At 33.7% G+C, this 26,976-nt stretch overlaps 1 protein-coding gene across 1 annotated transcript; it reads right to left on the bottom strand.

Moving 5' to 3' along the window:
* Window positions 1-6,752: 6,752 nt before the first annotated feature.
* On the bottom strand, window positions 6,753-26,083 carry LOC124353472 (39S ribosomal protein L52, mitochondrial-like). Its single transcript, XM_046803315.1, has 5 exons — window positions 25,925-26,083; window positions 23,375-23,459; window positions 17,674-17,812; window positions 10,812-10,968; window positions 6,753-6,861 (listed from the first exon to the last, which is right to left on the bottom strand). Exons 1-4 carry the CDS (start codon window positions 25,968-25,970, stop codon window positions 10,816-10,818), a joined length of 423 nt encoding a protein of 140 aa, XP_046659271.1. The 5' UTR covers window positions 25,971-26,083; the 3' UTR covers window positions 6,753-6,861; window positions 10,812-10,815.
* Between the last annotated feature and the right edge of the window lie 893 nt (window positions 26,084-26,976).

Raw genomic sequence — 26,976 nt, 5'->3', positions numbered from 1 at the left:
TTCTTATTAGGATTTGTGATAAGATTTTGAGATCCTTTTTTACTCTCTATGAGTACAAGTACGTTATCTGCAAAGACAGGAAAATTGTTTCCCTTTCTTCAACCCTTAACCCAGCTTTCTTAATTGCCTTTAATGTCCCTTCCATATCAATATTACAAGAACATAGGAAAATAGTTAATTTTGTCTCATTCCTGTTGTAACTTCAAATTTTTTTAAGACATCGTTTTCTTAGTATACTACCATCATAAATAAACATCAATTTGGTTTTAACAAAATGATCTAACTATGATCAACAATTGATGTCATAGTCTTTCTGACAGATTTAATTAATGTATAGTATTTGAATATTTTAACAAAAATCTTTCTTCTGCAGCAATGTTAAGGGTATGATGTTTAGGATTTGATCTTTTTTAATCATATTTCATGAGTGCCTCAATAAAAGAGTCAAAATTGAAGAATCTGTAAATTTTTTTATCGGAAAATCTGCAAAACTAGGTGTTTTTGAGAGTAGATATTAGATCCACATCATTTTTAATTTATGTCTCAGATTTAGCTAAGAACATGCATTAAAATTTTATTATTGATTAATTAATTTAATTGCTATTGCTGATTACTGTTGCAGCAGGCCGCCAACGAAAGTGGTTCACGCTTGAGGAAGCACTGAAGCAACTCTCCTTACACAAACCTATGCAGATGACCTACTTCGAGTCCCTGCGCACGCGTGTCTCGTAACTCGTCTCCGCTGCCCCCCTTCTCCACACCATGTCTAGACGTAGCTACCCGCCTGTGTACGCTTTCCAACAATTACTAATCCGTTATCGTGTTTTTTTTATTTCAAGTGGAGATTATTCATATCTTTTTCAAAAGAATAATGTGATTTTGTCTGCATGGAGTTAAAGGAAGCCATATTTTTTAATCAAGTAATTCTAATGAATATTTATGGGGGAAATTTACTTTTTTTTACTCAGTTTTAGTTTTTACCTAGAATGGTGTAAGTAAACACATGTAAAAATCTGTTCTCTATCATTCTACGTGCTCTTGAATTCTTATTTATTTTACAATTAATATTGGTGTAATCTCTTATTTTCTGTATTCATCAGTTACTTCTTAATTCTTCCACTTGTGGCCATTTTGTACATGTAAGAGCTAATTTAGAACTGAATAATTGTATAAAAAGCAGAATCTATTGTAACGGACTGTAGGGGCATTACATCTATTCTCCGAGTATGAATGAACTGTACTATTTTATTGAATAAAGTGAGTGTTTTGTATTTTGTTACATTTTTAATTTTATTTCTCCTTGGTTGTTTGTTTTGATTTCTTGTTTTCATGTTTAATTTTAATACTAGCTTTATTTTAGCCACAAAGCAATCTGTGATTCATCGTTCAAGCTAAACTATTTGATTAAACTGTTGAAACATTTATGCAAACTTAATTTTGGTATTATTAAACACTTTTCATTGTTTGATGGGATTCATTGTAAACCTTTTAGGTTTAGTTTAGTTTGAAAAAGAGATTGAAATTTGATAAAATGTAATGGGAGCATCTTAGAAGAATTAGTGATTTTTGCTGTCAAACTGAGTGAAGGTTCAAATTATTTCTAAATTAGTTCAACTATAATCTAGATTTTTTAGGTATTAAGAGACCTACTTGTGTTACTGGTCTGTTCTACTTCCTGAGTAACCCACTAACAAGAATAACTCGTATAATGAACATTCAAAAACTAAATAACAATGAAATAGTCTTAAAGTAGAAGGCAGATGATTTTAATTAGTAAATGAATTCAATGAAACTTTACCATTGTATTTTAATGTTGTTTTTAGAAATGTTCATCACATAATTTCCAACAATGATCCATTGCTCCAGATGAATTTTGGTTATATTATCTATTTATTGTGTAACACACCCAAAGCTCTAGATTTAAAGTAATGGTAACACATTTTTAATTTTTGTTTGTATTATTTTATACATAACAAGATTTTTTACAGTTTTTTTACCACTCTTATTCAGGTAGGAACGTATTAGATGACGTTTACAAGGAGCAACAATATGTTAAGTTTCGGTTGTGTTTAAATTGTAACTTGTTGGTTTGTATTTATTGTAATTATTACTATTCAGTTACTTAACTTGCAACTTATTCCTAGTTATATATATACTCCAATGTTTTTTGAGATATAAGATTTTATGATGTGATATTTTTCAATTTAGATAATCTTTTTAATAACAAAACTTGCCCTATACTTTACCTTGTGAACACCAGGGTTTAGTCGGATATTTGCTTTAGCTTTTGTTACATTTTCTGTAAATGTTATGTTCCTGCTGTGTGTATTCTTCAACAGCTCTAGCCTTATTTATGGTAAAAAGAAACAGTTAACAAAATATTTTTATTGTTTGTAAACAATATATCTAAGTTCATTTATTTAGGAAAATAAATAACACTTTGATTATATTATCTCATTTTTTCAATTCCTAGCTGAATTTAGAAAGTTAATTACACATTCTGACTTATATCATGTTTATAAGATATACTTTGATGTAGTTAAAATCATTACTGTTTTGTTCAGTTTACTATTCATACTGTCTGTATTTAACAAACTAGAAGTGGCTACTTTATGGTAAGTATTACTAATGAACTAACCTCAAATATTATATTACGTTTCTCTTTAAGGGAGTGCTCCTCCAAAAGAAAACCTAAAATCTTGTTAAGCTTCAGAATATTTAGATTTTGTGTTTCTCACATTTTTTAATCCTCCAGAAGCCAGTGAGCGATATATCATAGATCAATAACTACGTGGAAAAGTTAATCCACCGATATATTATCGACGATTTAATGACATTAGTGCATGGATTTTCATTAATACATAATGCATGGTTGGTTGTTTTACAGTTTAGATCAGGGTGCGTCTAGTGAAAGGGAATAATCAAGGAATTTTAACATTATGAAGGAAGTCATGGAAAAGTTAAGGAATTTCACAATAGAACGTGAATATTGTCCGGTTATTCTTGCAGTGTCTACCGATCATCTTGCAAGAACCTCCGATAGTTTAGGGAACAAACCCCACCAACTCCTTGACAGTCATCTCCCACAGTAGACTAGACCTATCGAATCGGTCTTGGCGCGATTACTACTGTAGAAGATTAAATGGAGCGGTTTACTAGAACGAGCACAAGTTGTCTGACTGCAACATGCAGCAGCGGTGTGTCACAGTCCCGGCAACATAGTAGTGTTTGGGTGAGCATTAAACGGTTCATACTGGCCATCCAGTTGTCGCAGTCGCTTGTCGAACCTCATGGATGTGCCAATCTTTCTCGAAATATGAATCTTGGTGGATTTGGTTGGAGAGGAGTCCATGGATGCTTAACAACGCATAAACATTAGCCTACTTTTTGTACACTTTGATGTAAATATTTGATCTTTTTTTGCAATATTTCATAAGATATCTGTGGACTAACTACTAAATCAAAACTTTGATTTGTTTGTTTTTGTCACTTGTAATCAGATAGATTACCTTATAAATATATTAGTATTTATGAATAATTGTTTACTTGCCAATTTTTTATCATTAATTATTATTATTTTTATAGTTATAGTAAATTTTCTCACCAGTGTTAATAGAAAAGTTTTCTATTATGGCAAGAAAAGTGTCATAATGATTTTGGTTATTTTACTAAGGGCAGCATGTCAAAATTACACATAGATTTTTTGGTACCAATTTTGTGTGATAAAATGTTATTGTTTTTTGTGAAAAACTAATACTGAAATGTAAAATACTTTTACATAACAGCCTGCACGTTAAGGTCGGCTGTGAACCGCTCCATAATGTGATTCAAAATCCTACTTAGGCCAGTTTCAGTGTTTAAACACAAAAATGCACCACGGACAACTTTTTGTTGCCAATTTCACGTCTCAACTCTCCTTGAATACAGGTGTTTTTATTTCAGTTCAGAGAGTTATTACTTGTTCAAAAGGGGCGACTTAAAATTTGAACGGCTTGTAATACAAGCAGAATGTAGTCCTACGTTGTTGAATCAAGAAACAATCAATATTTTACATTTGTTCGTAGAATGATTTTTTCGGATATGTGGTAATAGTTCTTAAAAATTTTAGGGTCCTCCCTAAGTTGAGTGCTGTAGCATTAGGTAAAACTGACTTGATAAAAAGCTGGAACTCAAGATGGAATAAACTGTAAACTGTCTTGCCACTTTTCAGACTCTTCTGAAAAAAGCGAAGAATTATAAAAAATTGATCCTGATTCAGCAACAGACTACTGCTGAATGAGGCGGGGCAGGGTAACTAGAATCACAGTAAAACAGGCAACAGTTTTTATCTGTGTTCCATCAGCGTTTAGAAACCGCTCCAAATCACGCCAGGATCGATTGCCATGATTAGGCTTGTGCAATTCTTGCTTGTTCGAACCGCTCATACGGACCGATTAATAGTAAGAGCTCTGATATGATAAAAGTGGCAAATATTATTCCTTTTTATGCTCATAATTCAACAAACCATACCGTTGGACGCTAATGCTCCTTGCGTCGTAGACGAGAACTAAAATCAATTCCTATTTTTAGATGCATCTGTCCATTCCTGCACAAATCGTCGACATCCTTAGTGAAATAAGGAAAAGTTATAAATAGTTTCACCATTTCGCCATGTCCGAGAAAGGAAACGCAAATTATCAATACTAAGCCTATATCTAATAAATACTGCCGGTTATTTCTGGCTTACAAATTACCAAGACAACAAGGTCAATTTCAGAGTATTAATTTAACACACTAAAGTAAGTGGACAACTGAAGTCGCCCTGTGTAATAATAACAATATGGCATCAGAGCGACTGCAGATCACTCTACGTGTCAAACATGCATAACCTCAAATAACCCTACATTTTAAAGTTGCCGGTCAGATATGGTCGACACGAAGCCTTACCATGACATACGGTGCCGGCTAGATCTGACCTATGTGGCATTTAAGAGAAAGGTGAAAAATATGATTTGGCAGCTTAAGTGTTAGTTAAAACAGTGAAATAGTCTTGTAATTATCAATATTAGTTTTAGAACCTGTTTTAAAAACGGGCTTTACTTCAGAAGGTTTTAATGTAGTTGAGAATATACAAGTTGTATACACAATATACATGATTGTTAAATTGAAAATGAAAGTTAAAACAGGGCTTAATACATTAGCTTATATTTTTAGTAGAATTATTGGAAATTCATCCCAGCCACATGACCTACAATTTTCAGAACGAAACTAATATAGTAATTTATATATAATTAATTTATGATTAGTTTTTTTCTTACAGACTATAATTGAAAGTCACTGAGTAGATGATCACTACAGCCAACAATATTACTAACATACAAATTTGTAGCTTTAGGCACTTTTAAAATATCACCTATATTTGCAAAGTGATGATTGAGTTTTGAACCAACATATTTAGGATTTGAAATACTACTGTTTAATTTCCAATACTATTTCAAAATTTATGGAATTTGAAATACACAATTCCTTTTTTACTACAGTTCAGGTTGCCTTTGATTTGTCTTTAGATTGGCTAATGTATTTGTCATTTGAGACATTTTAACTTTCCTTACAACAGATTTGAATAGGTACCTTTTTATATTGCTTTAACATATTTCTGAAAAGTTAAATTATGGTTGATTTTGAACAGCCAATGCAATTGTTTCTTCCTTTTAGCTGATATTCTAATACACTAAGTGATACAATTATATTTATCTTTCTTTTTTGTTTTGTTATGTTTACAAGGAAAGAATTTTCATTCATATATTGCAGAAAAATATTAGACTTATTAGACGATTCACAAAATGAAATTTATTGCCATAAATATTCTGATATGTCTACAAAATAATTTACCATTATCAGTTTCCATATTCTAGGAGGCATTTTACTACCTAACTTACTTTTAGGAAAGGTAATCAAAAATTCATTTAGATCAGATAAGCTAGTATGCATACTTTCATTTCGTGGGTTTTGAACAAGACAAAACTTGTTTTCTCCAAATTAGGTATTAATTATGGCTTTTCAAAAATTAACTTGCATTTTATAATTCATTACAAGAAAGCATTTCATTATGTTCTGGTGTATTTGTTGTTATTTTTAGATTAGACTTATATCTAAGTAATGAGTAAATAATTGGATTTAAACTCCAGGAGTCGCCTGTGACAGTATCAGAGTTTAGACGCTGCACTAAGATGAATGTGATCTGGAGCTAAACTCAACATTCACATTGAACGGGCCCTTTCCACACTACATCATTTATATGTAAAACAAAGCATATTGCAAATTGTTTAATATCAGGAAAAATAATATACCTTCATAGAAGACATAACCTAATACTAATCCTGGACAAAGCAATATTTTCCATTCAACTCAATGCGATACATTTTTTTATATTTCAGGAGAAATCAATTAGGTACTTAAAACTTATAGAGAAATGAACGTAGGTGCATCACTGAATACACCAAATTCACATAAGGACTTTTGATGTCTCAACTTTGATAAAGCAAAATTTACTTTGGCAAATTCCTCTACATGTATTTCACTACTCGTTTTGCTATTCTATTATACCGATAATCACTCAAATTCAATTCTGGTGTTTCCACGAGTCCTTAACAATAAATGATTTCTTATGTAACTTTAAATTTAGTATGCATTGACAATCATAGTTTTCCAGGTTACTCCAATGATTTACAATCTTGTAAAATTTGGTTGAGGTGTAATGAATACAGAGAACGTTTTGAATCAAATTATTTTAATGGATTCTTATACACAAAATCTATGTCCCATCTGACAGGGTTCTTTCAACTTCATACATTTCTTCTTCAATAACTTCTTTACTAATATCTGAAACAAAAAGTATTTATTTTAAAACGCACAGGATATAGTAAATAAAACTATATAAGCATTATAAGTAAATTTACCCAGCAATATCCACAACATCTTGCAATAAAAAAACCCATACGCCAAAAAATTAACCCCAATTTGAAAAACACTACACTCCATGAGTACAATACCAGAACAAAAAATAGCCTCTAACTTAGACTTCAGAAATAGCAAATATCAGACTTGATAAACATTACAAGAGCAAAAAATACTAGCAACTACAATAATATTAATAAGCTGCCTCCTTAAGTTTGATCTTTACATTTAAAAAGTGTAAATCTACTATCAGAGTGGCTTAATTGCAAGCGGTTTTAGAAAATATATTCGTTTGTTTAAATTTACAGTCCCTTTAGATATATATATATATAATATACAGGGTGAGGCAGAAAGGATGAACGGTTTTCAAAAAAGCAATATGTCGTTACCTGTGCATAAAAAAACATTTATTTACAGAATAATATTCACATGATCTTACCATTTTAGAAAATTAATGTTTGAAAACAAAATCTGACAGGTGACGGCCGTTTTCAGCGATGCAATTTACAAGCCGCTCTCGGAAAGTTGGCTTCTACTCTTTCTAACATTGCCCTGCCAATTTGTTCGACTTCCACACGAATTGCTTCCTTTAGTTCTTGAAGTGTACGTGGTTTATGCTGGTAAACACGTGACTTGAGGAAACCCCACAAGAAGTAGTCGCACATGGACAGGTCTGGGGAACGAGGAGGCCAATCAATGTCACCAAACCGAGAAATGATGCGACCACAAAAAACAGCCCGAATTGCTTCCATTGAATTTCTTGCTGTGTGAGCTGTCGCCCCGTCCTGCTGAAACCATACTTGCCGGATAGGAATACGTTTTCTTCTTAGTTCAAGTAGGAAGAATTCAGTGAACATCTGTCTACAACGTTCCGAGGTTACAGTTACAGTGGTCCCGTTGTCGTCTTCAAAAAAGTATGGACCAATAACAACTGTACTGCTCACAGCACACCAAACTATCAAATTGGGACTGTGTAATGGTCTCTCATGCATTAATTTTGGATTTTCATCTGACCAATAACGAAAGTTCTGCTGATTAACGGTACCATTCAAATGAAAATGTGCTTCATCTGTCCTAAACAAAATGGTGTTTTCATTTTGGTCAAGTATGGCCTTCATTTCTCGAGCAAAATTTAGCCACTTTACATAATCGCCAGGATTCAATTGTTGAACAATGGCAATTTTGTAGGGATGAAATCCTAGATCGTTATGTAAAATACGCCTTACTGACCGATTACTGATGTTCAGTTCAGAAGAATGTCTCCTAGCAGATCGACCAGGACTACGGAGTATGGCTTGCCGAACTCTTTCCACATTTTCTGGAGTGCGTACAGCGCGATGAGCCCCTGGCGGTCGTTTATTCATCACTGTTCCTACTGAACGAAATGACTGAACCCAACGTAAAATGGTGTTACGAGTGGGTACACTGTTATTTCTCGCAAGATTGAAATGACGACGAAACTCGCGCTGAACTGCAACAATACTCTCATTATTACGAACAAAACTGTCGTAAGTAAACACACGGTGTTGCACACTCCACGACTCCATGATGACGACTAAACAATGACTAGACAAAATGGTATGTTCTACCGAACACATGGCCACTTCAATCGCCCAACTCCCACTACCCAGATCAGAATACTATCTGTTCTAAAAACATCCATCCTTTCTGCCTCACCCTGTATATATATATATATAGTGTAAAAATAGTTTTTACCACTACACATGAAATTACAGGCAATTAAAGTATGCAATTTTAGCCGTACTGTAATCAGGCTCAAATAAAAATAAAAAAAAGATGAAAATGTGAAATTTTTAGTGTGTACGTGAGTGCTTCAGGGAGTGGTATGTTCTTTATTTATAAAAAAAATTTCATTAAGAGAAAATTTATTTTAAAACATGTAATTTTATCATATAATACTTTTTTTAATGTCTTACATTGTAAATGAAGATGTTATGCCATTAAATATTAGTACGCCAATGGTTTAATGGCAACTGAAACACTAAAATCTCATGCTCAACAAATAATGAAACGTACTGTAATTTAAATAATGAATTAAATTGTTTACAGCAGACAAGATGAACCCATAAACCACATTCAGATTAACAGTTAATTTACATCTTCCCTTCCTTCACATATAAATTAGAGCAAAGGCTCATCAATTTGTTATTGTAGCAACAGAGACAACAATGTTAACTGATTTACAAGGAAACAGATTTACTTGCTTTGTTGATAAGAGGAATAAACTACCAACTGAAATAAATAATATCTGAAATGAGATCACTGTATTATTCAATGACGTAAGGATTTACGATGATTCATTTCACATTATCATACGTAGTATATCAAAGATATACTCAATAAATAAACGCTTTTAAATTAAATATGCAGTAAATTAAGGATATTTACGCTAATACAGAGCGAAAAGTGTCAGATTGTCTTAAACCTGCAACTTACAAATAATACTTCTGAAGAATTACTAGACCTACATTTTAAGTTATTGAAAAACCTTCACTTCAACACTTTTTTTAACTCCAGTGGTATTTTAAATTTTGTTATCTTTACTTTCCCTAATTTTTCTATAGCAAATGAATAGTCAATTGTACATGGTAATTTATTTGCAGTTATTACCATAAACACTAAACACTCGTTTCCAAATGCAAACACTCACAAAAATATTGAAACGTCCTAAAAACAATTCAAACCTCTGGTAAAACTAAGTTTCAAATAGCACATTTCGTTCAAAATTTTAGTGAAAACATTTTTCTTTCACATTCATCAATAACATTTTAAATATGGGTTTTAAAACGGCATTAAAGTGATATATTTCACACTTTATATTCCTGACAAATTGTCAGGATATTTCATTGTTTTGGATTGCCTTTTTGTTGTGTTCTTTTACTGTTTCTTGATCTTTATTTTTAGTATTTTCGTTACAATTTTGTTCACTTATTCAAAATAAAGTATATTGCTATTTCAGATGTCAGTAAGGTACGTTTTAATAAATTCGTCATAGAAGTTTTTTCAGCCAAATTTTTAAAGTATTGCTTCAACATCTTTATCAAGAAACCTTTCACTTTTCCTCTTCCTGGATCAAACTCTACAGGTAATTGCATTGCAGATGTCTTTGGCACTTTCTAAATAAACAAACCATATATCTATTTTGTGTATTTCCTTTGGTAACTCGTAAGCTGCCTTTTTTTACTGCCTTGACATTTCAGGCAGACTAAATTTCTTAAATTAATTTCACCTAATAGATCTGTCTAAATAACAGCTAAAATAACAATATAAATTCAAAAATATTATCTATGAGATCTACTGCATCAGCTTTTGCCTCCTTTGTAAAATTGTTTTACACCTAGACTATGTGGGTTGTCATAATATATTAAAGGAACACAATTAAAAGATACATTTTATCTATTGTTCAGTCTTTTATTTCCATTTTAGTGCAACTTTCAGTTTTTCAGCACTAATTACGTACTTGGAAAAAATATCTTCTCATCGATTTTAGAGACAATTTCAACGTTCACAATGCTTGATCGTCCACTTCGTTCGTCATCATGCACATCAGTTAAGCCATTTTCAAACTTAATGCACCACTCGACCTTCAGTATTTACATCGTTCCCATAAACTTCAGAGAGTTAGCGATAAATCTCAATTGGTTTATTGTGTTTAGCCAACAAAAACCGTATTACCGACCGTACTTCACAACTCACAGGATTTTCAATTACGTCACACTTTAAACTGCTATTGTAAGAAACAGTAACCTCTCACTAGCACAGCTGGATAGCCACTGAACGGAGAAATGCCCTGACATCAAAATGGCCATGTTAGTCCCACACCTAGTGGCTACAGAGTGAAACTCTTATATTACCAGTTCATCTTTTTTTGCTTTTAGCCTCCACCTTTCCACCTTTGGGTTTTAGTTTCTTGTCAAGAATGGATTGAACCTCAGCTTGAAAATCTTCTGCCTGTCTCTTCTCCAGCTGAAGGGCAAGATCGATTTCCTTGTTGCAACGGATTATGGCAGCCTAAAAAATAACATGAACAAATATAATCAATACATACTATCTTGAATTTAAGTTTTAAACATGTATTGGTAGAGTACATACAATTTTGCACACGTTATTTTCCTAAATAATCTCCACTTTTATTGAAACATTTTCCTTACACAATCTAAAATTATTTTAGTGCTGTCACCAAATACTGAAGCTAATCATGTTTATAACTAATTATATAATAACGTTTCCACCCTTCACTATCGTAAAAGTAGTGTTCTCCCAATTCTTCTTTGAAGGGCCCAAACATGGGAAGTCACAGATCGGGACAGTATAGCACATGTTAGTAGGCTATTGGTTTATTTATTGTTAGTTAAATTTTTAGAACTGGTAACCAAAGTGAGCTAATTTCAACCCATGGTTGACTGATTGGTTAATTCCCTAATTTAATGTATGACGCCCAGATTAATTTCCTTTAGAGAAACAAGGTCCTGATTTATTATTTCGGCTTCATCTCAATTCATAAAATGATTTTTAGACCAAAAGTTATATGTGCACTTTGGATTCCGTTATCTCCTTTCTCATGTTTTCTTGTTAAATCACACTTCCTTGCATTGTAAGAGATTAACAAAATTTAATCAAATTCATAAAAATTTGATGAAAATATGGCATACTTGTTGGTTTTGATGATGGATCGCTTTTCATGAAAGTGCCAATTATAAAAATAGGTCCAAATAGTTAAGCCAATTAATCACATAAATATACTTTGAATAAACTTATTTCTTTATTGACAATAATTTCCATGTGAAAACTCATGGGGCAACAATGGGACAACCATTGTAACCTGTAGTAACAAATTTATATATATATATATATATATATATATATATATATATATATATATATATATATATCAATATGTATTCTCTTCATGTAAAAATAAAAAACCAAATATTGGTAAACTCTTTATATGAATTTTCGTATGTCAGCATACTTCTTCAGATAACAAATAGTGTATACATATTTACAAAATTAAATAATTAAACTAACTAAATATAAACAAGAAAAAGAACTGAAATAGAATAATAAACAGGGGAAAATACCTCACAGCTGATGTTTCATCATAAACACCAAAGAGTAAAAAATTTAGAAATTAACGAATGTTCAAACCTAAAGGAAATTTTGACCTTAAAACAAGTTGATGAGAAGTTTCGCTCCTTCTCAAATTAAATCTATTTATATTTTCGTTGGCATGCAATGGAACATTATTGATGCCTTTTAATTTGTAACAGTTTTCAATTTTGTCCTGATTATGTTCCCTGGAATGTACAGCGAGGGGCTTGTCATCTCCATGAACAATACTGTAACGGTGACCTGTCATTCTGATACGAAGAGGGTTAGAGGTTTGGCCAATATATTGTTTATTACAAAAATTACAATTTAGCTGATATATTATATTACATGAATTACAATCAATTGTTCCTTTAATTGGATACGTTTTATTCGTTATGTTACTACTAAAATTTTGACTAGTCAAAATTTTAGTAGTAACATTTTTTAAGGCAAAGTTTTTAATATCACTTGACACATTCTTGTGTACAGGGTATGGTGAAAAGATGGGGTTCAATGATATTTCAGTTTTTCTGAAACTTAGCAACTTTGCCCTTTGAATCGATCTGAAGCTTAATTTTCTTTTCTTACCGTTTGAACTGATAACTTTTTCAAATTGAAAATTTAACGGAGAGAATCTAAAAATGATGTAGTTTGCTCACATATGTCTATACATTGCTGAGAAATATCAGATTTACGTACAAAACACGGGTTTCTTAGAAAAACTGAAAATAATTCATTTCAGACCTAATTTTTGGAGTTAGGCTTGTTTATAACCGCCATTGCATCACATTTACATTGCATTATAAGCTAAAAAATTTTGTCACACCAAGAGCCACTCACCCTATATATATATATATATGTTATTAACTCCACTTATAGGGTTATCTATATATATATTAATGTAATGAAAAGTAACTAAAACCCTTTTAAAAATCTTTTTATTGACATACACAGGTTTCGGTTTTTAACCATCATCAGTGTACATTAACCTCTAAATAAATAAATAATAAACAATTAAATATACACATGTGGACTTTTTAAACATATGTTAACTTTAAATGACACAGTTGTAATTTTTGATTACTGTGTCATTTAAATTGTGTTAAACTGTGTCACTAAACTTTGGCTATTCCACTTTTAAATGCTATACAACCTAACAACAAGTTTACCATAGAAGTTGAAAACAACAAATCTTTACCATTTTTTGGATGTATTGACACCTAGGAAACCAGACAGGAGTACATTTGCTATATAGATAACCAAGACACACTAAAATATACTAAACATCCAATCTTTCCATCTTACAGCCCAGACATCTGGAGTATTGAATGCATTAAATTGTGTAATCTACAAATTAGATGATAAAAATGGCTGGAATGCAGAGACGAGGACATTATACAAAACATTACAGGAGAATGGGTACAAAATAACACAGATTAATAAAGCTCTTAAAAACAAGTCATTTGTTAGAAAATGCTATTTTAACATCAAAGTCGAAATGAAGTTAGAACACCCAAAACTGATTTAATTTTCTTATATTCCAGGAATTATCCATAAAATATAGGGATGAAATTAAGAAGACACAGTATCAAAACCAAGCAACTAAAAATTGAACAAATGTTTGAGACCAGTGAATAAACAGGATTTCACTGAGCACTCTGGGAGGGAGTCCCATTAACAAAACTCCAAGTAAGTTAGTTGAGGCAAAACATTTAATATCTGCACAATTGAGTGAATATATTGGGCACACGAATTGCAAGATATGAAAAAATCAGTCATAGCAGAAAAGAACGTCCGAAGTTCTCTGCTATTATCCAAAAATTATAAAAGAAACCTAAGCAATAATCAAGTAATAAAATAAATTCAACAAAAAAGATAACTTTAAACTGTCAAAATGCTGGCATCATATGTTAAAGGAGCCATACTGATTGTAGTTGGTCACTTTAGCGAATCTGAATCAAGCTCCATCCCTTGCACATGCAGACAAATGCTTTTTATTGATAAATTTTGGTTTAACAATTAGCTGTCACTAAGGGCAACTGGTTGACCCTAACTGTTGTTAACCATTAAACCACTGAGGAAAGTTGGCCTGGATACATGTAAAGTGTATTTAGATATAAAAAGTTTTGTTGTTCCCAAAACGTATTTATTCTATTTTGATTGGAAGAAGTAATAAACAAAATTATTGTTTTAAATACTCTGCTGGTATTAGGTGGCTGTGCCTTATGCGTACGTCAATACCCGCATGGTACACCCTGCTTTGTCAGATAAAACAAAAGAATAGCACTGTTTATTAATTTATTTTCGGCCCAACAAGCCATAAGTTTGCTTCCTGATTGTCAGAAATATCTTAATATATTCTTGCACAATTTGCATCACTTTCGAAAACTAATGTACACAATAAACTAAATCAATACAAGATGGATATTTTCGCAACTAGCCTGGTTACGGCGGTACGGACATATCCTTACGCCGCACTTTAAGGATATATCTCATGGGGCAAAGTGGCCTGATATCATCATTAGTTAACATCCCACTTGTGATGCTAACAAACTCAGAGTAACTATTGAACTATAAAGATTTAGACATTTTGCAGGAAGTTGTCTTTTGCGATGTGTATTTTCAGTGAAGTAACTAGATTAAAAGATTGTTAGTTAACAACGGAAGTTATCAGACCACTTTAACCGATAGGTTGGTTTAACAAGGCTTTAATAATAACAGTACAGCTGTCAGCAGTAGCCGGGAAAATAAGACACAAGATATTTGTGCTGCCAAACCGAAAGACAAACTTTTCCAGCTGTGAGGAGTTTTGCATTGTGAGCTATTGGTAAATTTTTTAGTAACTGTAATTTTTTAGTACTTGTAAATAATGGTGATGGGCCAAACTACAGGATGCTTTAATAAAATAGAAATGACAAATAAACCATAAAATCGTAGCTCTCGATATTGAGTCTCAAAGCAATGTTTCAATACAGTGGGAGCTGTAACAGATGATTTTTATGACATTGTTCACGTAAGCCTAAGAACTAATATACACCATTTATCAGATGTAAAAGAAGTAGCCAAGAGTAACTCGCAAAGTGAAAGAATATAAAAAGCATTGAGATAAGACCCCGTGGAAGGAGTCTGTTAAAGAAGTAGTAATAATATACTCAGCTCAGATAACTTCTGGTTTCCATACACATACTAGTAATAATTATGGGCTCCTGCAGGGATCATCAACTATTGTATTATTTAAGTGGTAATATCCTAGTACAATGTACTCACAGTGTGCTCTATACTCTGGCAGATTCTCTTGTACTGCATTATACCATAAGGTGTCGGCCTCTTGTCCCGGAAAGTGTAATCATCAACTATTGTATTATTTAAGTGGTAATATCCTAGTACAATGTACTCACAGTGTGCTCTATACTCTGGCAGATTCTCTTGTACTGCATTATACCATAAGGTGTCGGCCTCTTGTCCCGGAAAGTGTAATCATCAACTATTGTATTATTTACGTGGTAATATCCTAGTACAATGTACTCACAGTGTGCTCTATACTCTGGCAGATTCTCTTGTACTGCATTATACCATAAGGTGTCGGCCTCTTGTCCCGGAAAGTGTAATCATCAACTATTGTATTATTTAAGTGGTAATATCCTAGTACAATGTACTCACAGTGTGCTCTATACTCTGGCAGATTCTCTTGTACTGCATTATACCATAAGGTGTCGGCCTCTTGTCCCGGAAAGTGTAATCATCAACTATTGTATTATTTAAGTGGTAATATCCTAGTACAATGTACTCACAGTGTGCTCTATACTCTGGCAGATTCTCTTGTACTGCATTATACCATAAGGTGTCGGCCTCTTGTCCCGGAAAGTGTAATCATCAACTATTGTATTATTTACGTGGTAATATCCTAGTACAATGTACTCACAGTGTGCTCTATACTCTGGCAGATTCTCTTGTACTGCATTATACCATAAGGTGTCGGCCTCTTGTCCCGGAAAGTGTAATCATCAACTATTGTATTATTTAAGTGGTAATATCCTAGTACAATGTACTCACAGTGTGCTCTATACTCTGGCAGATTCTCTTGTACTGCATTATACCATAAGGTGTCGGCCTCTTGTCCCGGAAAGTGTAATCATCAACTATTGTATTATTTAAGTGGTAATATCCTAGTACAATGTACTCACAGTGTGCTCTATACTCTGGCAGATTCTCTTGTACTGCATTATACCATAAGGTGTCGGCCTCTTGTCCCGGAAAGTGTAATCATCAACTATTGTATTATTTACGTGGTAATATCCTAGTACAATGTACTCACAGTGTGCTCTATACTCTGGCAGATTCTCTTGTACTGCATTATACCATAAGGTGTCGGCCTCTTGTCCCGGAAAGTGTAATCATCAACTATTGTATTATTTAAGTGGTAATATCCTAGTACAATGTACTCACAGTGTGCTCTATACTCTGGCAGATTCTCTTGTACTGCATTATACCATAAGGTGTCGGCCTCTTGTCCCGGAAAGTGTAATCATCAACTATTGTATTATTTACGTGGTAATATCCTAGTACAATGTACTCACAGTGTGCTCTATACTCTGGCAGATTCTCTTGTACTGCATTATACCATAAGGTGTCGGCCTCTTGTCCCGGAAAGTGTAATCATCAACTATTGTATTATTTACGTGGTAATATCCTAGTACAATGTACTCACAGTGTGCTCTATACTCTGGCAGATTCTCTTGTACTGCATTATACCATAAGGTGTCGGCCTCTTGTCCCGGAAAGTGTAATCATCAACTATTGTATTATTTAAGTGGTAATATCCTAGTACAATGTACTCACAGTGTGCTCTATACTCTGGCAGATTCTCTTGTACTGCATTATACCATAAGGTGTCGGCCTCTTGTCCCGGAAAGTGTAATCATCAACTATTGTATTATTTACGTGGTAATATCCTAGTACAATGTACTCACAGTGTGCTCTATACTCTGGCAGATTCTCTTGTACTGCATTATACCATAAGGTGTCGGCCTCTTGTCCCGGAAAGTGTAATCATCAACTATTGTATTATTTAAGTGGTAATATCCTAGTACAATGTACTCACAGTGTGCTCTATACTCTGGCAGATTCTCTTGTACTGCATTATACCATAAGGTGTCGGCCTCTTGTCCCGGAAAGTGTAATCATCAACTATTGTATTATTTACGTGGTAATATCCTAGTACAATGTACTCACAGTGTGCTCTATACTCTGGCAGATTCTCTTGTACTGCATTATACCATAAGGTGTCGGCCTCTTGTCCCGGAAAGTGTAATCATCAACTATTGTATTATTTAAGTGGTAATATCCTAGTACAATGTACTCACAGTGTGCTCTATACTCTGGCAGATTCTCTTGTACTGCATTATACCATAAGGTGTCGGCCTCTTGTCCCGGAAAGTGTAATCATCAACTATTGTATTATTTAAGTGGTAATATCCTAGTACAATGTACTCACAGTGTGCTCTATACTCTGGCAGATTCTCTTGTACTGCATTATACCATAAGGTGTCGGCCTCTTGTCCCGGAAAGTGTAATCATCAACTATTGTATTATTTACGTGGTAATATCCTAGTACAATGTACTCACAGTGTGCTCTATACTCTGGCAGATTCTCTTGTACTGCATTATACCATAAGGTGTCGGCCTCTTGTCCCGGAAAGTGTAATCTGGCCCATCTCTCAAAGCGCTTATTGCATTAGGGTTGTCAAAAATTGCAGAAATCCTCCTAAAACAACAAAAATTGTAGAAGTGGTCAAATGGAATTAGTTTTACTTCAGTGAGACAGTGAAGTTTTGCCATGTAACAGGTACCCTCTCTAATTGAATGCCCATGAACATATGTAAAGACGTATTCATCAAGGGTTGATCAACTCTATTGCCATAATGCATTATGGGATAATGTGTATGTTTAAACATTAAATGTACAAAACTGTAGAAACAGTAGCATTATAATCAAAATTATTTTGCTTATAAAATACACTTTTAAGGTTTAGTCCTAGGTTTGGTGTGGCCACATGTACGTATGACCATGATCGCTGGTAAGCATATATGTCACATGTGAACAAGTGTAAACACTAATAAGCTTGTTGATGAGCAAGGGTAAACCTTAAAAAACTCAATGATGAGGAAGTGTAAACCCTAATAAACTCATTGATGAGCAAGTGTAAACACTAATAAACACATCAATGAGCAAGTGTAAACCCTAATAAACTCATTAATGAGCAAGTGTAAACCCTAATATACTCATCGATGAGCAAGTGTAAACCCTAATAAACTCCTTGGTGAACAAGTGTAAACCCTAATAAACTCCTTGGTGAACAAGTGTAAACCCTAATAAACTCATTGATGAGCAAGTGTAAACCCTAATAAACTCATTGATGAGCAAGTGTAAACCCTAATAAACTCATTGATGAGCAAGTGTAAAACCCTAATAAACTCATTGATGAGCAAGTGTAAACCTAATAAACTCATTGATGAGCAAGTGTAAACCCTAATAAACTCATTAATGAGCAAGTGTGTAAACCCTAATAAACTCATCGATGAGCAAGTGTAAACCCTAATAAACTCATTAATGAGCAAGTGTAAACCCCTAATAAAACTCATCGATGAGCAAGTGTAAACCCTAATAAACTCATTGATGAGCAAGTGTAAACCATAATAAACTCATTGATGAGCAAGTGTAAACCCTAATAAACTCATTAATGAGCAAGTGGAAACCCTAATAAACTCATCGATGAGCAAGTGTAAAACCCTAATAAACTCATTGGTGAACAAGTGTAAACCCTAATAAACTCATTAATGAGCAAGTGTAAACCCTAATAAACTCATTGATGAGCAAGTGTAAACCCTAATAAACTCATTGATGAGCAAGTGTAAACCCTAATAAACTCACTGATGAGCAAGTGTACCAAGCGTCCATCGGATGCCTCACCAGTTTTCCACACATTTTTAATTGCTTATAATTGGTGCAAGATGACTTCCTATCAAAAAAGTTTCAATTAGAAAACTTATATCCAAGTTAGGATTTATATCCAAGTCTATTTAAAATTTACAGTTTTATTTCAGCTAAATAATTAATTTTAGGTTTAAAATTGTTTTGTTGTACACATTTTTTTATCAATCATGCCAACTATACACAACTTAAATCTTGTCAAAATCTATAAAGCTAATTTTATATCTAAATCTAATAAACAGAACCCTAACAAAACATATGTTATATTTAGTGATATTATATGATGCCATAGTAGCTAATTAATCAATTTAAATTCTTTACCTAGCTCATGACAGTTAAACTAGTTTATAATTGTTTTATAGTCTTTAATTTTGCTTGGATATAGTTAAAATGAGCTTAACTGTTGAAGAACATGTATTCGTGATTATAACTTATTTAATTACGAAATCTCCTGATGTGTGTCAGCAACGATTCATGAACAAATTTGAAAAAGAAGCACCAGTTAGTAAAACAGAAGTGTAATACAGAAGTTAGTTTAAAAGTTTCATGAAACAGGTTCAGTGTTGGAACGGAAGCGGTCAGTTTTAACTCCGCAAGTCGTTCAGGATATTAGAGCATCAGTTACTAGATCTCCACATAAGTCTTTGCGAAGGCTAAGCCGGGAAAAGAACATTACATTAGGTTCAGCCCACACTGTTGTGAGAATACTGAAATGTTATCCATACCGAATGCAGGTTTTCCATGAACTGAAGGATGCTGATAATATCAAAAAGTCTCACTACTGCCAATGATTCAAGACATTCATTAGAGGTAACACTGACATTTTAAAACATGTTCTTTACAGATGAAGCTTGGTTCCATCTTGGAGGTTATGTTAACAGCCAAAACTACTGGACCTGGAGTACTGACAACTCGCACATATTCATCAAAACTCCCCTACACCCACAAAAAAAGGAGTATGGTGTACGGTTTCAAGGCGAAGAATAATAGGTCACTTGCTTTTTTGAAACAACTGTGAATGTTACCTTCTACCAAGACATTATCCAACAGTTCATAAGCTTATTGCAAGAGGATGAGCGTTAATGCTGGCTGCAACAGGATGGTGCCACTTGCCATACAGCTCGCTCTTGTATGGAGATGCTACAGGATTTTTTTTATGGAAGAATAATTTCTACAGGATTGTAGCCACCACGACCCCCTGATCTGTCTAGTCTTGACTTCTTTTTGTGGAGCTACTTAAAAGAAATTGTTTACAGGAGCAATCCTCATACTCTACAGGAATTGAGCTCAAACATTACCAATGCAATATTAATGAGATAGTAATGAGTACAGCTAAGAAGATAGGCCAGGAACATGGTGAAACGTGGTGACAAGTGTATAAAAATAGATGGACGACATTTTCAACATTTGTTGCAATTCAATACATTTTTTTTTTTACAATATAGTGTTTGTCAATAAATAAATTGTTATTTACACAGTTTTGGGGCCTCTTTTAAAGTTAAATATCCTCCTGTATTTGTGATATGCAGTGCTTTTCCTACATATCATAGCATGACGTTTTATCTTTTTAAACAATGCCAAATATAATATAATAATTCAAATTAAGCATTTTGTACTACCATTATTTATATCTATAATGTATGTATTTGAGGTTAATACTATTTTATTATATAATGTCAATGTTTTATAATTGGATACATTATTTAAAACTTGGCAATATAAATTTGACATGTTTTCTACCTTGTGTTAACCCTTGCCGGGTCAATGACGGTTATATACGCCTAACTTAAGATTTCCCGGGGGTCATATGCGTATATTTACGCATACACTTATTTTGGCCAAGCGTCAAATGCGTCTATATATGCATAATCATGTTTATGAATATCCTTATTGTTTGCCGTTGTCAGCTATTCCAGCTAATCGGGAACATAATATAAGTAGTTTGGTGGCAGTATGGTTGGGAGAGGGGGGGGGTGCCGGAGTGGCTTGAGCTGCTTGGGGGGGGGGGAGGGGCTTTAGCGGCAACCGAATGAAGGTCATTGTCGATTGCCTCTTTGTTTACTGAGTCGCTCTCCACTCGGCGCACTGAACAAAAGTTGTTAGGTTGTTTCATACTCGATCATACCTACTGAATTGATGTAGATGAAATTTATAATGTACGTTGCCTTAGAATAAGTCATGAATATTTTATTCCTACATCCCACCCAGTTGTACTCTAAAAAGTAAATTTGCAATCAGTTCTGTAGTTATTGAGTGAAGTAGTTTGGTGGCAGTAAGGTGGGAGAAGGGGGGTGTGCCGGAATGGCTCGGGCTGCTTGGTGGGGGGAGGGGTTTTAGCGACAAGTCAAGGTCATTGTCGGCTGCCTGCCTCTTTCTTTCTCAGTTGCTCTGCACCCCTCGTACCACAGCTAGACGGAAAACTTCATCTCATGGGAAGAGACGCAAAGGGTCATCGATGCCATGTCTGCTACAAAAAATATCTGCGAAAAGAAACGATCTATTTTTTTAAAACGTGTGTCAACAAACCGTTCCTTCACCCAGATAGCTGTTTCGAAGCTTATCATAACATGGAGGACTATGTGAATGGACAGTGATCAATCTCCTTTGTTATATGATTAGTTTTTACTTTATTTGTTTTGTATGTTAACCCTAATCATGTAATACCTACTTATTTTTATCATAAAATGTTTTTATTATGCTAAACCTAAACATCAATAAAAGGGTGATTTTTTTATTGGTGTGGTTTTTTAAGTTGGCACCACTATTAAACACAACAATTAAATTTGAATAAAACAGCTGATCTTTGTTTATTATCTTATGTCATTTCGATATTTGTATTGTCTAGTGCGTATTATTGTATAGTAACTATGAACAGACATACAAAAGAAGAGCGTTTGCGAATAGTGCAAATTTATTTTGAAAACCGCAGTTCAGTTCGGGCAACTTACCGAGCTCTTCGTCCGATTTACGGACCTCATAATCGTCCATCAGAGTCAGGTATTTGAGCTTTGGTTAATCGTTTTCGTAATACCCACACTCTTGTTGACAAGCATCGGCAGAGACGCCGCACAGTAAGGACCGAAGAGGCTGTTGATGCTGTTGCTCATAGTGTTGAAGAGGATCCAAGTGTGTCGATTCGTCATCGTGCGCAGCAATTAGCGATCTGCTACTCAACTCTATGGAATATTTTACGGAAGGATCTACGCCTATATCCATACAAGATTCAGTTGGTGCAAGAACTGAAACGATTAGACTATCGCAAGCGTCTTGATTTCGTTGAATGGGCTCAACATAAGATAACACGTGACCCAGCTTTCGCAGGCAAGATTTTTTTCAGTGATGAGGCTCATTTCTGGTTATGCGGCTTTGTTAACAAACAGAATTGTCGGATTTGGAGTGATGAAAACCCAAAAGAATTTGTTGGTATGCCCCTTCATCCACAAAAATTTACCGTTTGGTGCGCCATTTGGGCAGGTGGTGTTATTAGGCCCTTATTTTTTTAAAGACAATGCTGGCCAGACTGTTACGGTAAATGGTCAACGCTATCGGGCAATGTTACGGGACTTTTTCTTTCCTCAGCTAAACGAACTTGAAGTGGATTTAGAAAATGTCTGGTTCCAACAAGACGGCGGGACGTGCCACACGGCAAACGACACAATTGGCCTCTTGGCAGAAACATCTGGTGAACGTATCATCTCATTTAGAGGTAGTGTCAACTGGCCCCCACGGTCGTGTGATATCACGCCAACAGACTACTTTCTGTGGGGATATGTTAAGTCTCAAGTATACGCTGACAAGCCACAAACTTTAAATGACTTGGAAGCTAACATTCATCGAGTTATTGGCGGAATTCAACCACAGCTGCTGAAATTCGAAAATTGGACTTCTCGATTGGGCTTTATATGCGAACGAAATGGAGCCCATATGCCAGAAATCATTTTTAAACGTTAATGTCATGACATTGTAATTCAAATAAATGCATTTTTATGTCAATGCAGGTTGTTTTTCATTTCTTTATTTAGTTTTAAAAACCACACCAATAAAAAAAATCACCCTTTATTTATATATGCATGTCAATTCGTGGAAGGGTCAATGACGCTTATATACACATACTGGTCTATTACAAAAAAAAGGTGGGTAAAATTATTTATGGATAGATTTCCACTTTTCCATGACAGGTAAGCAATTTAAAATCAAATTGAGCAGTTTTGGTCAAAAAAAAGTTTTTTACTCCAACACATGAATAATAGGCAATCTAAGGCTACAGTAAGTTGACCCTGGAAGGGTTAAATGGTTTCTTGATGCTATTATTGAAAATATTACCTTCTATACGTACCTTCTTGGTTCCAAGCAGAAACGCGTCCTCAGTGTTTTTCTTCTTGTATTTAACTCTGCTTTGGATACGTGACAAACTGATGCTCCTACACAAATGAATAGTTTAACATTACAGTATATTGATATCAACTTTGACGTCTAAAGTATTCAATCAACACAAATTAAAACAGTACTTGTACGTCTTTACAGTAACAAAATACAGGCTGCAGTATGATAAGCGTCCAACACTCGAATGATCGATAATGTCGAATCATTATTAGAACAATTTAAATGCTGTCAGAGATGTTTACCCTTTTAAGTAACTGTTAGTACTACGCTACTCAAACTTATTATAAACCAAGTTGTATTATTTTCTATAATCTAAAATGAGTATATTTCTTTAACATAAAAAAATATAGCTTCACAATAATAAAATCTTAAAAGTTTACAACGTAATGTGTATAACACTTGAGTAATGGCTGCTAGAAACAGGAAATACTGTTTTTTATCAATAACCTATTACAAAATAACGTGTTAAGGTGTTATGTTCCAGTAACCTGTTAGTATAAAAAAATTTAACTAACTCACTATATGTAATACAGACTGATAAACTAATAACTAACTGAAAGCTATGGTAAAGTATAAATATAAAAAGTTAAAGGTAACCTTTACAAGTGCTCATGTGATCTGAACTTGAATTTGGGTACTATCTCGAGGGATATGTTTAATTATTTCATCAGGATTGCGAGGTAGTTCCTAAGGCACCATCGAAGCCTGCACTGTTGGCTAGGGGCATTTCTGATCTGTATTTCCCCGACCTCAGATCACACCCCAGATCGTCTTAACTTCTCAGGTGTCAGATTACATTGAATGATTTAGAACGTGATTTGAGGTTAGAAAAATACTGATAAGAAATGCGCCTGGTCATCAGTGCGGCCGTTAATGGCAAAATAAGGAAAACATCCGGTATTTATTTACAATACCGTGACCATGAAAAATGGACTTTTTTTCATGGGTTGGGCATTTATAGCCAAGTGTTATTATCACAGGTGCAATATAAACTGGGGGGGAAAGTATATCATTGTATTATATTGATGCCTTTCGGGCATTATTGCATTAAAGATGGAAAATAACCGACAAAATTTTGTCGAACAACACTTGGAGGGTTAAGGATCAGGGGCATCACGTGATCTGGGATTCGACTTTTGCAAGCTCGAGTTAATTTTTTTTCTAAAAGAGCAAGCAGTGCGCAGCACTGCGCAGCGGGCAGGCATCGTTGACAGGATTAACGTCATCATTTCAGTAAAATTGCCAGAGGTACTGTCAAAAACAGAGTTTTCAGAGAATTTCAAAAAGTCGTAACTCCTTTGATTTTCGTTGCCGACGAATTTTTTCTTCACTATTGTTTTCAGGAAAAAATTGTAGTTTTCAGGAAAAAAAAATGAACATACCTTTCCATGGTCACGATTTTGTAAATTGATACCAAACATCCATACAGAGATAGTACCCAAATTCAAGCTCAGATCACGTGAGCGCTTCTAAAGGTTATCTAACTTTCCTAGTAGTAACTTATTTATGATAACCTAATCTAAACCTACTTATAAATATCACATAATAACATTCCATCATGAAATATTTGCATTCATAGCTTCATTACTGTCACGAAATGACTTCGGTTGTTACTGGTGACCGAGTAACTTAAACCAGAAAATCGTCATGAGAACAATGAATTATTCAGCTGAACTGTTACTGAATTAATAGTATCCTGATAGTAGGTTACCACTAAATTACCTGTTACTGACACTAAGACTACCCATCTGTAATGGGCGCAAGCACAATGATTATATACAAATTTTATTTATATCACATACGTTCATCCTTCAAAATAGTAAAACGTAATTAAATGTTATAGCCTACTGTTTGTTTGTTATTTTTATAAATACACATAGCCTAGATTCTTTTGTATTTGCCATAACATCATTACTTTTTATAATAGAATTTGAAATGCTTATAACGTAATTTGGTTTAAGTAGTTATATAGAGGATTTGGTACATTCTGATTAAACGGAGGCCACCTATTCATAGCACACTGCGGCTGATGTGGTTAGTATTTAGGTTTACTAACCTACCTAACCTTTAGTGTTTATTGTGTAACTGCCCCCCCAAAGTTGCTAAATCCCGTTTATTATTGGTGGCCTTCATTTAATCAGAAAGTACCGACGATTCTTTACTCATGAATTTTAATGATTGATAGTAACGATGAATTATTATACTGCAGCCAAAATACAAGATAGGCCTAAATCATGTGTTTGGAATTAAATAATGAAATCAATATTAAAATTACTTCGTAAATAATAAAGGAACCTTCAAACAAACAAAAATAGAATAGGTGATTAGTAAAATGGACTTTAGAGAATCCATTACAACTAAAAAATACATTAAACCCAATAAAAACAAAGCCTTTCAATGCTTGTTTGGTTAGTTTTCTCAATGCAGTTTTATTTAGATAGTGCCGCATCAAATATTATGTTTATAATATGAACATTGTAAAAAAAACTTTTAAAACACTTACGTTGTAATAAGGTCTTGCTTTTATTTAAGAGTGTAACTATATTCATGGTAGAAATACAGTACCCTACAATTACTAAGGTTAAACACACTAATTCAATTCACATTTTGTTGTTGACGGGCCTGAAGTTTGCAGACTTTTTTTAATTTTCACTAGCCAACAGTTTGGCAGCTTGGATTTTATCCATGAACCTCCGAAGTTCACTTGTTTTGTAGTTGTCCTTCATTTTTTTCTCTAAGTATGAGATTCTGGCTAGTATCAGCGTTGGGTATGGATATCTGGTGATTTTAAGAGTCTGAAAACAAAGTTTTACCAAAAACAATGTGGTGTTAATTACAAATATTCAAGTTTCTTTTGTGTTCTATTTAGTGTAAGTTATATAGTTATTAAAAGAAAGAAAATTCAAGAACAAGGAGAAAATAGAACATAGACATTTTAGAAGGTGAGGTATTGGTACTTCTTTTTTGCCAGGGGCCGAACAAACAATGTTCTAACCCGAAAAAGAAAGGCCACGAATGAAAGAATCCAAGGCTGGGTAAACATTTATGTAATTAATGTAATGAACCTTGTAGTTGTCTGCTGGTTTGATTACGATTATTGATGATTTATTTTACGTTCTCGAGACATTTATCTAATTTATAAGAATATCTAGGACAATCGATGAAAAAATGGCCCAATGTTTCATTTCCTTCTTTTAACAATTCAGACACGAAGGAGTAAAATAGTATTTAATTCTATGGAGGTAAGTGTTTATATTGGCATGTCCCAGTCGTATTCTGTAAATCTGAACAATTTTGCCTCTATCAAAATTTGATGTCTTAAACCATCAAACTTACTTAATGTACTTTGAGTAATGTCCTCTTTATTGACATTTCTATACTATTGAACATTGTTTATGGTGGTACAATGATTCATATTTTTGTTATATTTGTTTTGTATTGGAATGCTTTAAAATCCTCATTATGTTATTTAAACTTCCCTAATCGTTATATTTCCTAGAGTAGATGATTTAGCTAATGAGCCTATTTTTTTCATTTTCAGCTATTCCCGCACGT

This window comes from Homalodisca vitripennis, chromosome 2 (assembly GCF_021130785.1).
Source record: "Homalodisca vitripennis isolate AUS2020 chromosome 2, UT_GWSS_2.1, whole genome shotgun sequence".
Classification (NCBI taxonomy): Eukaryota; Metazoa; Arthropoda; class Insecta; order Hemiptera; family Cicadellidae; genus Homalodisca; species Homalodisca vitripennis.
Note: the sequence above shows the minus strand (reverse complement) of the source record. Positions and strands in the feature narration are given on the sequence as shown.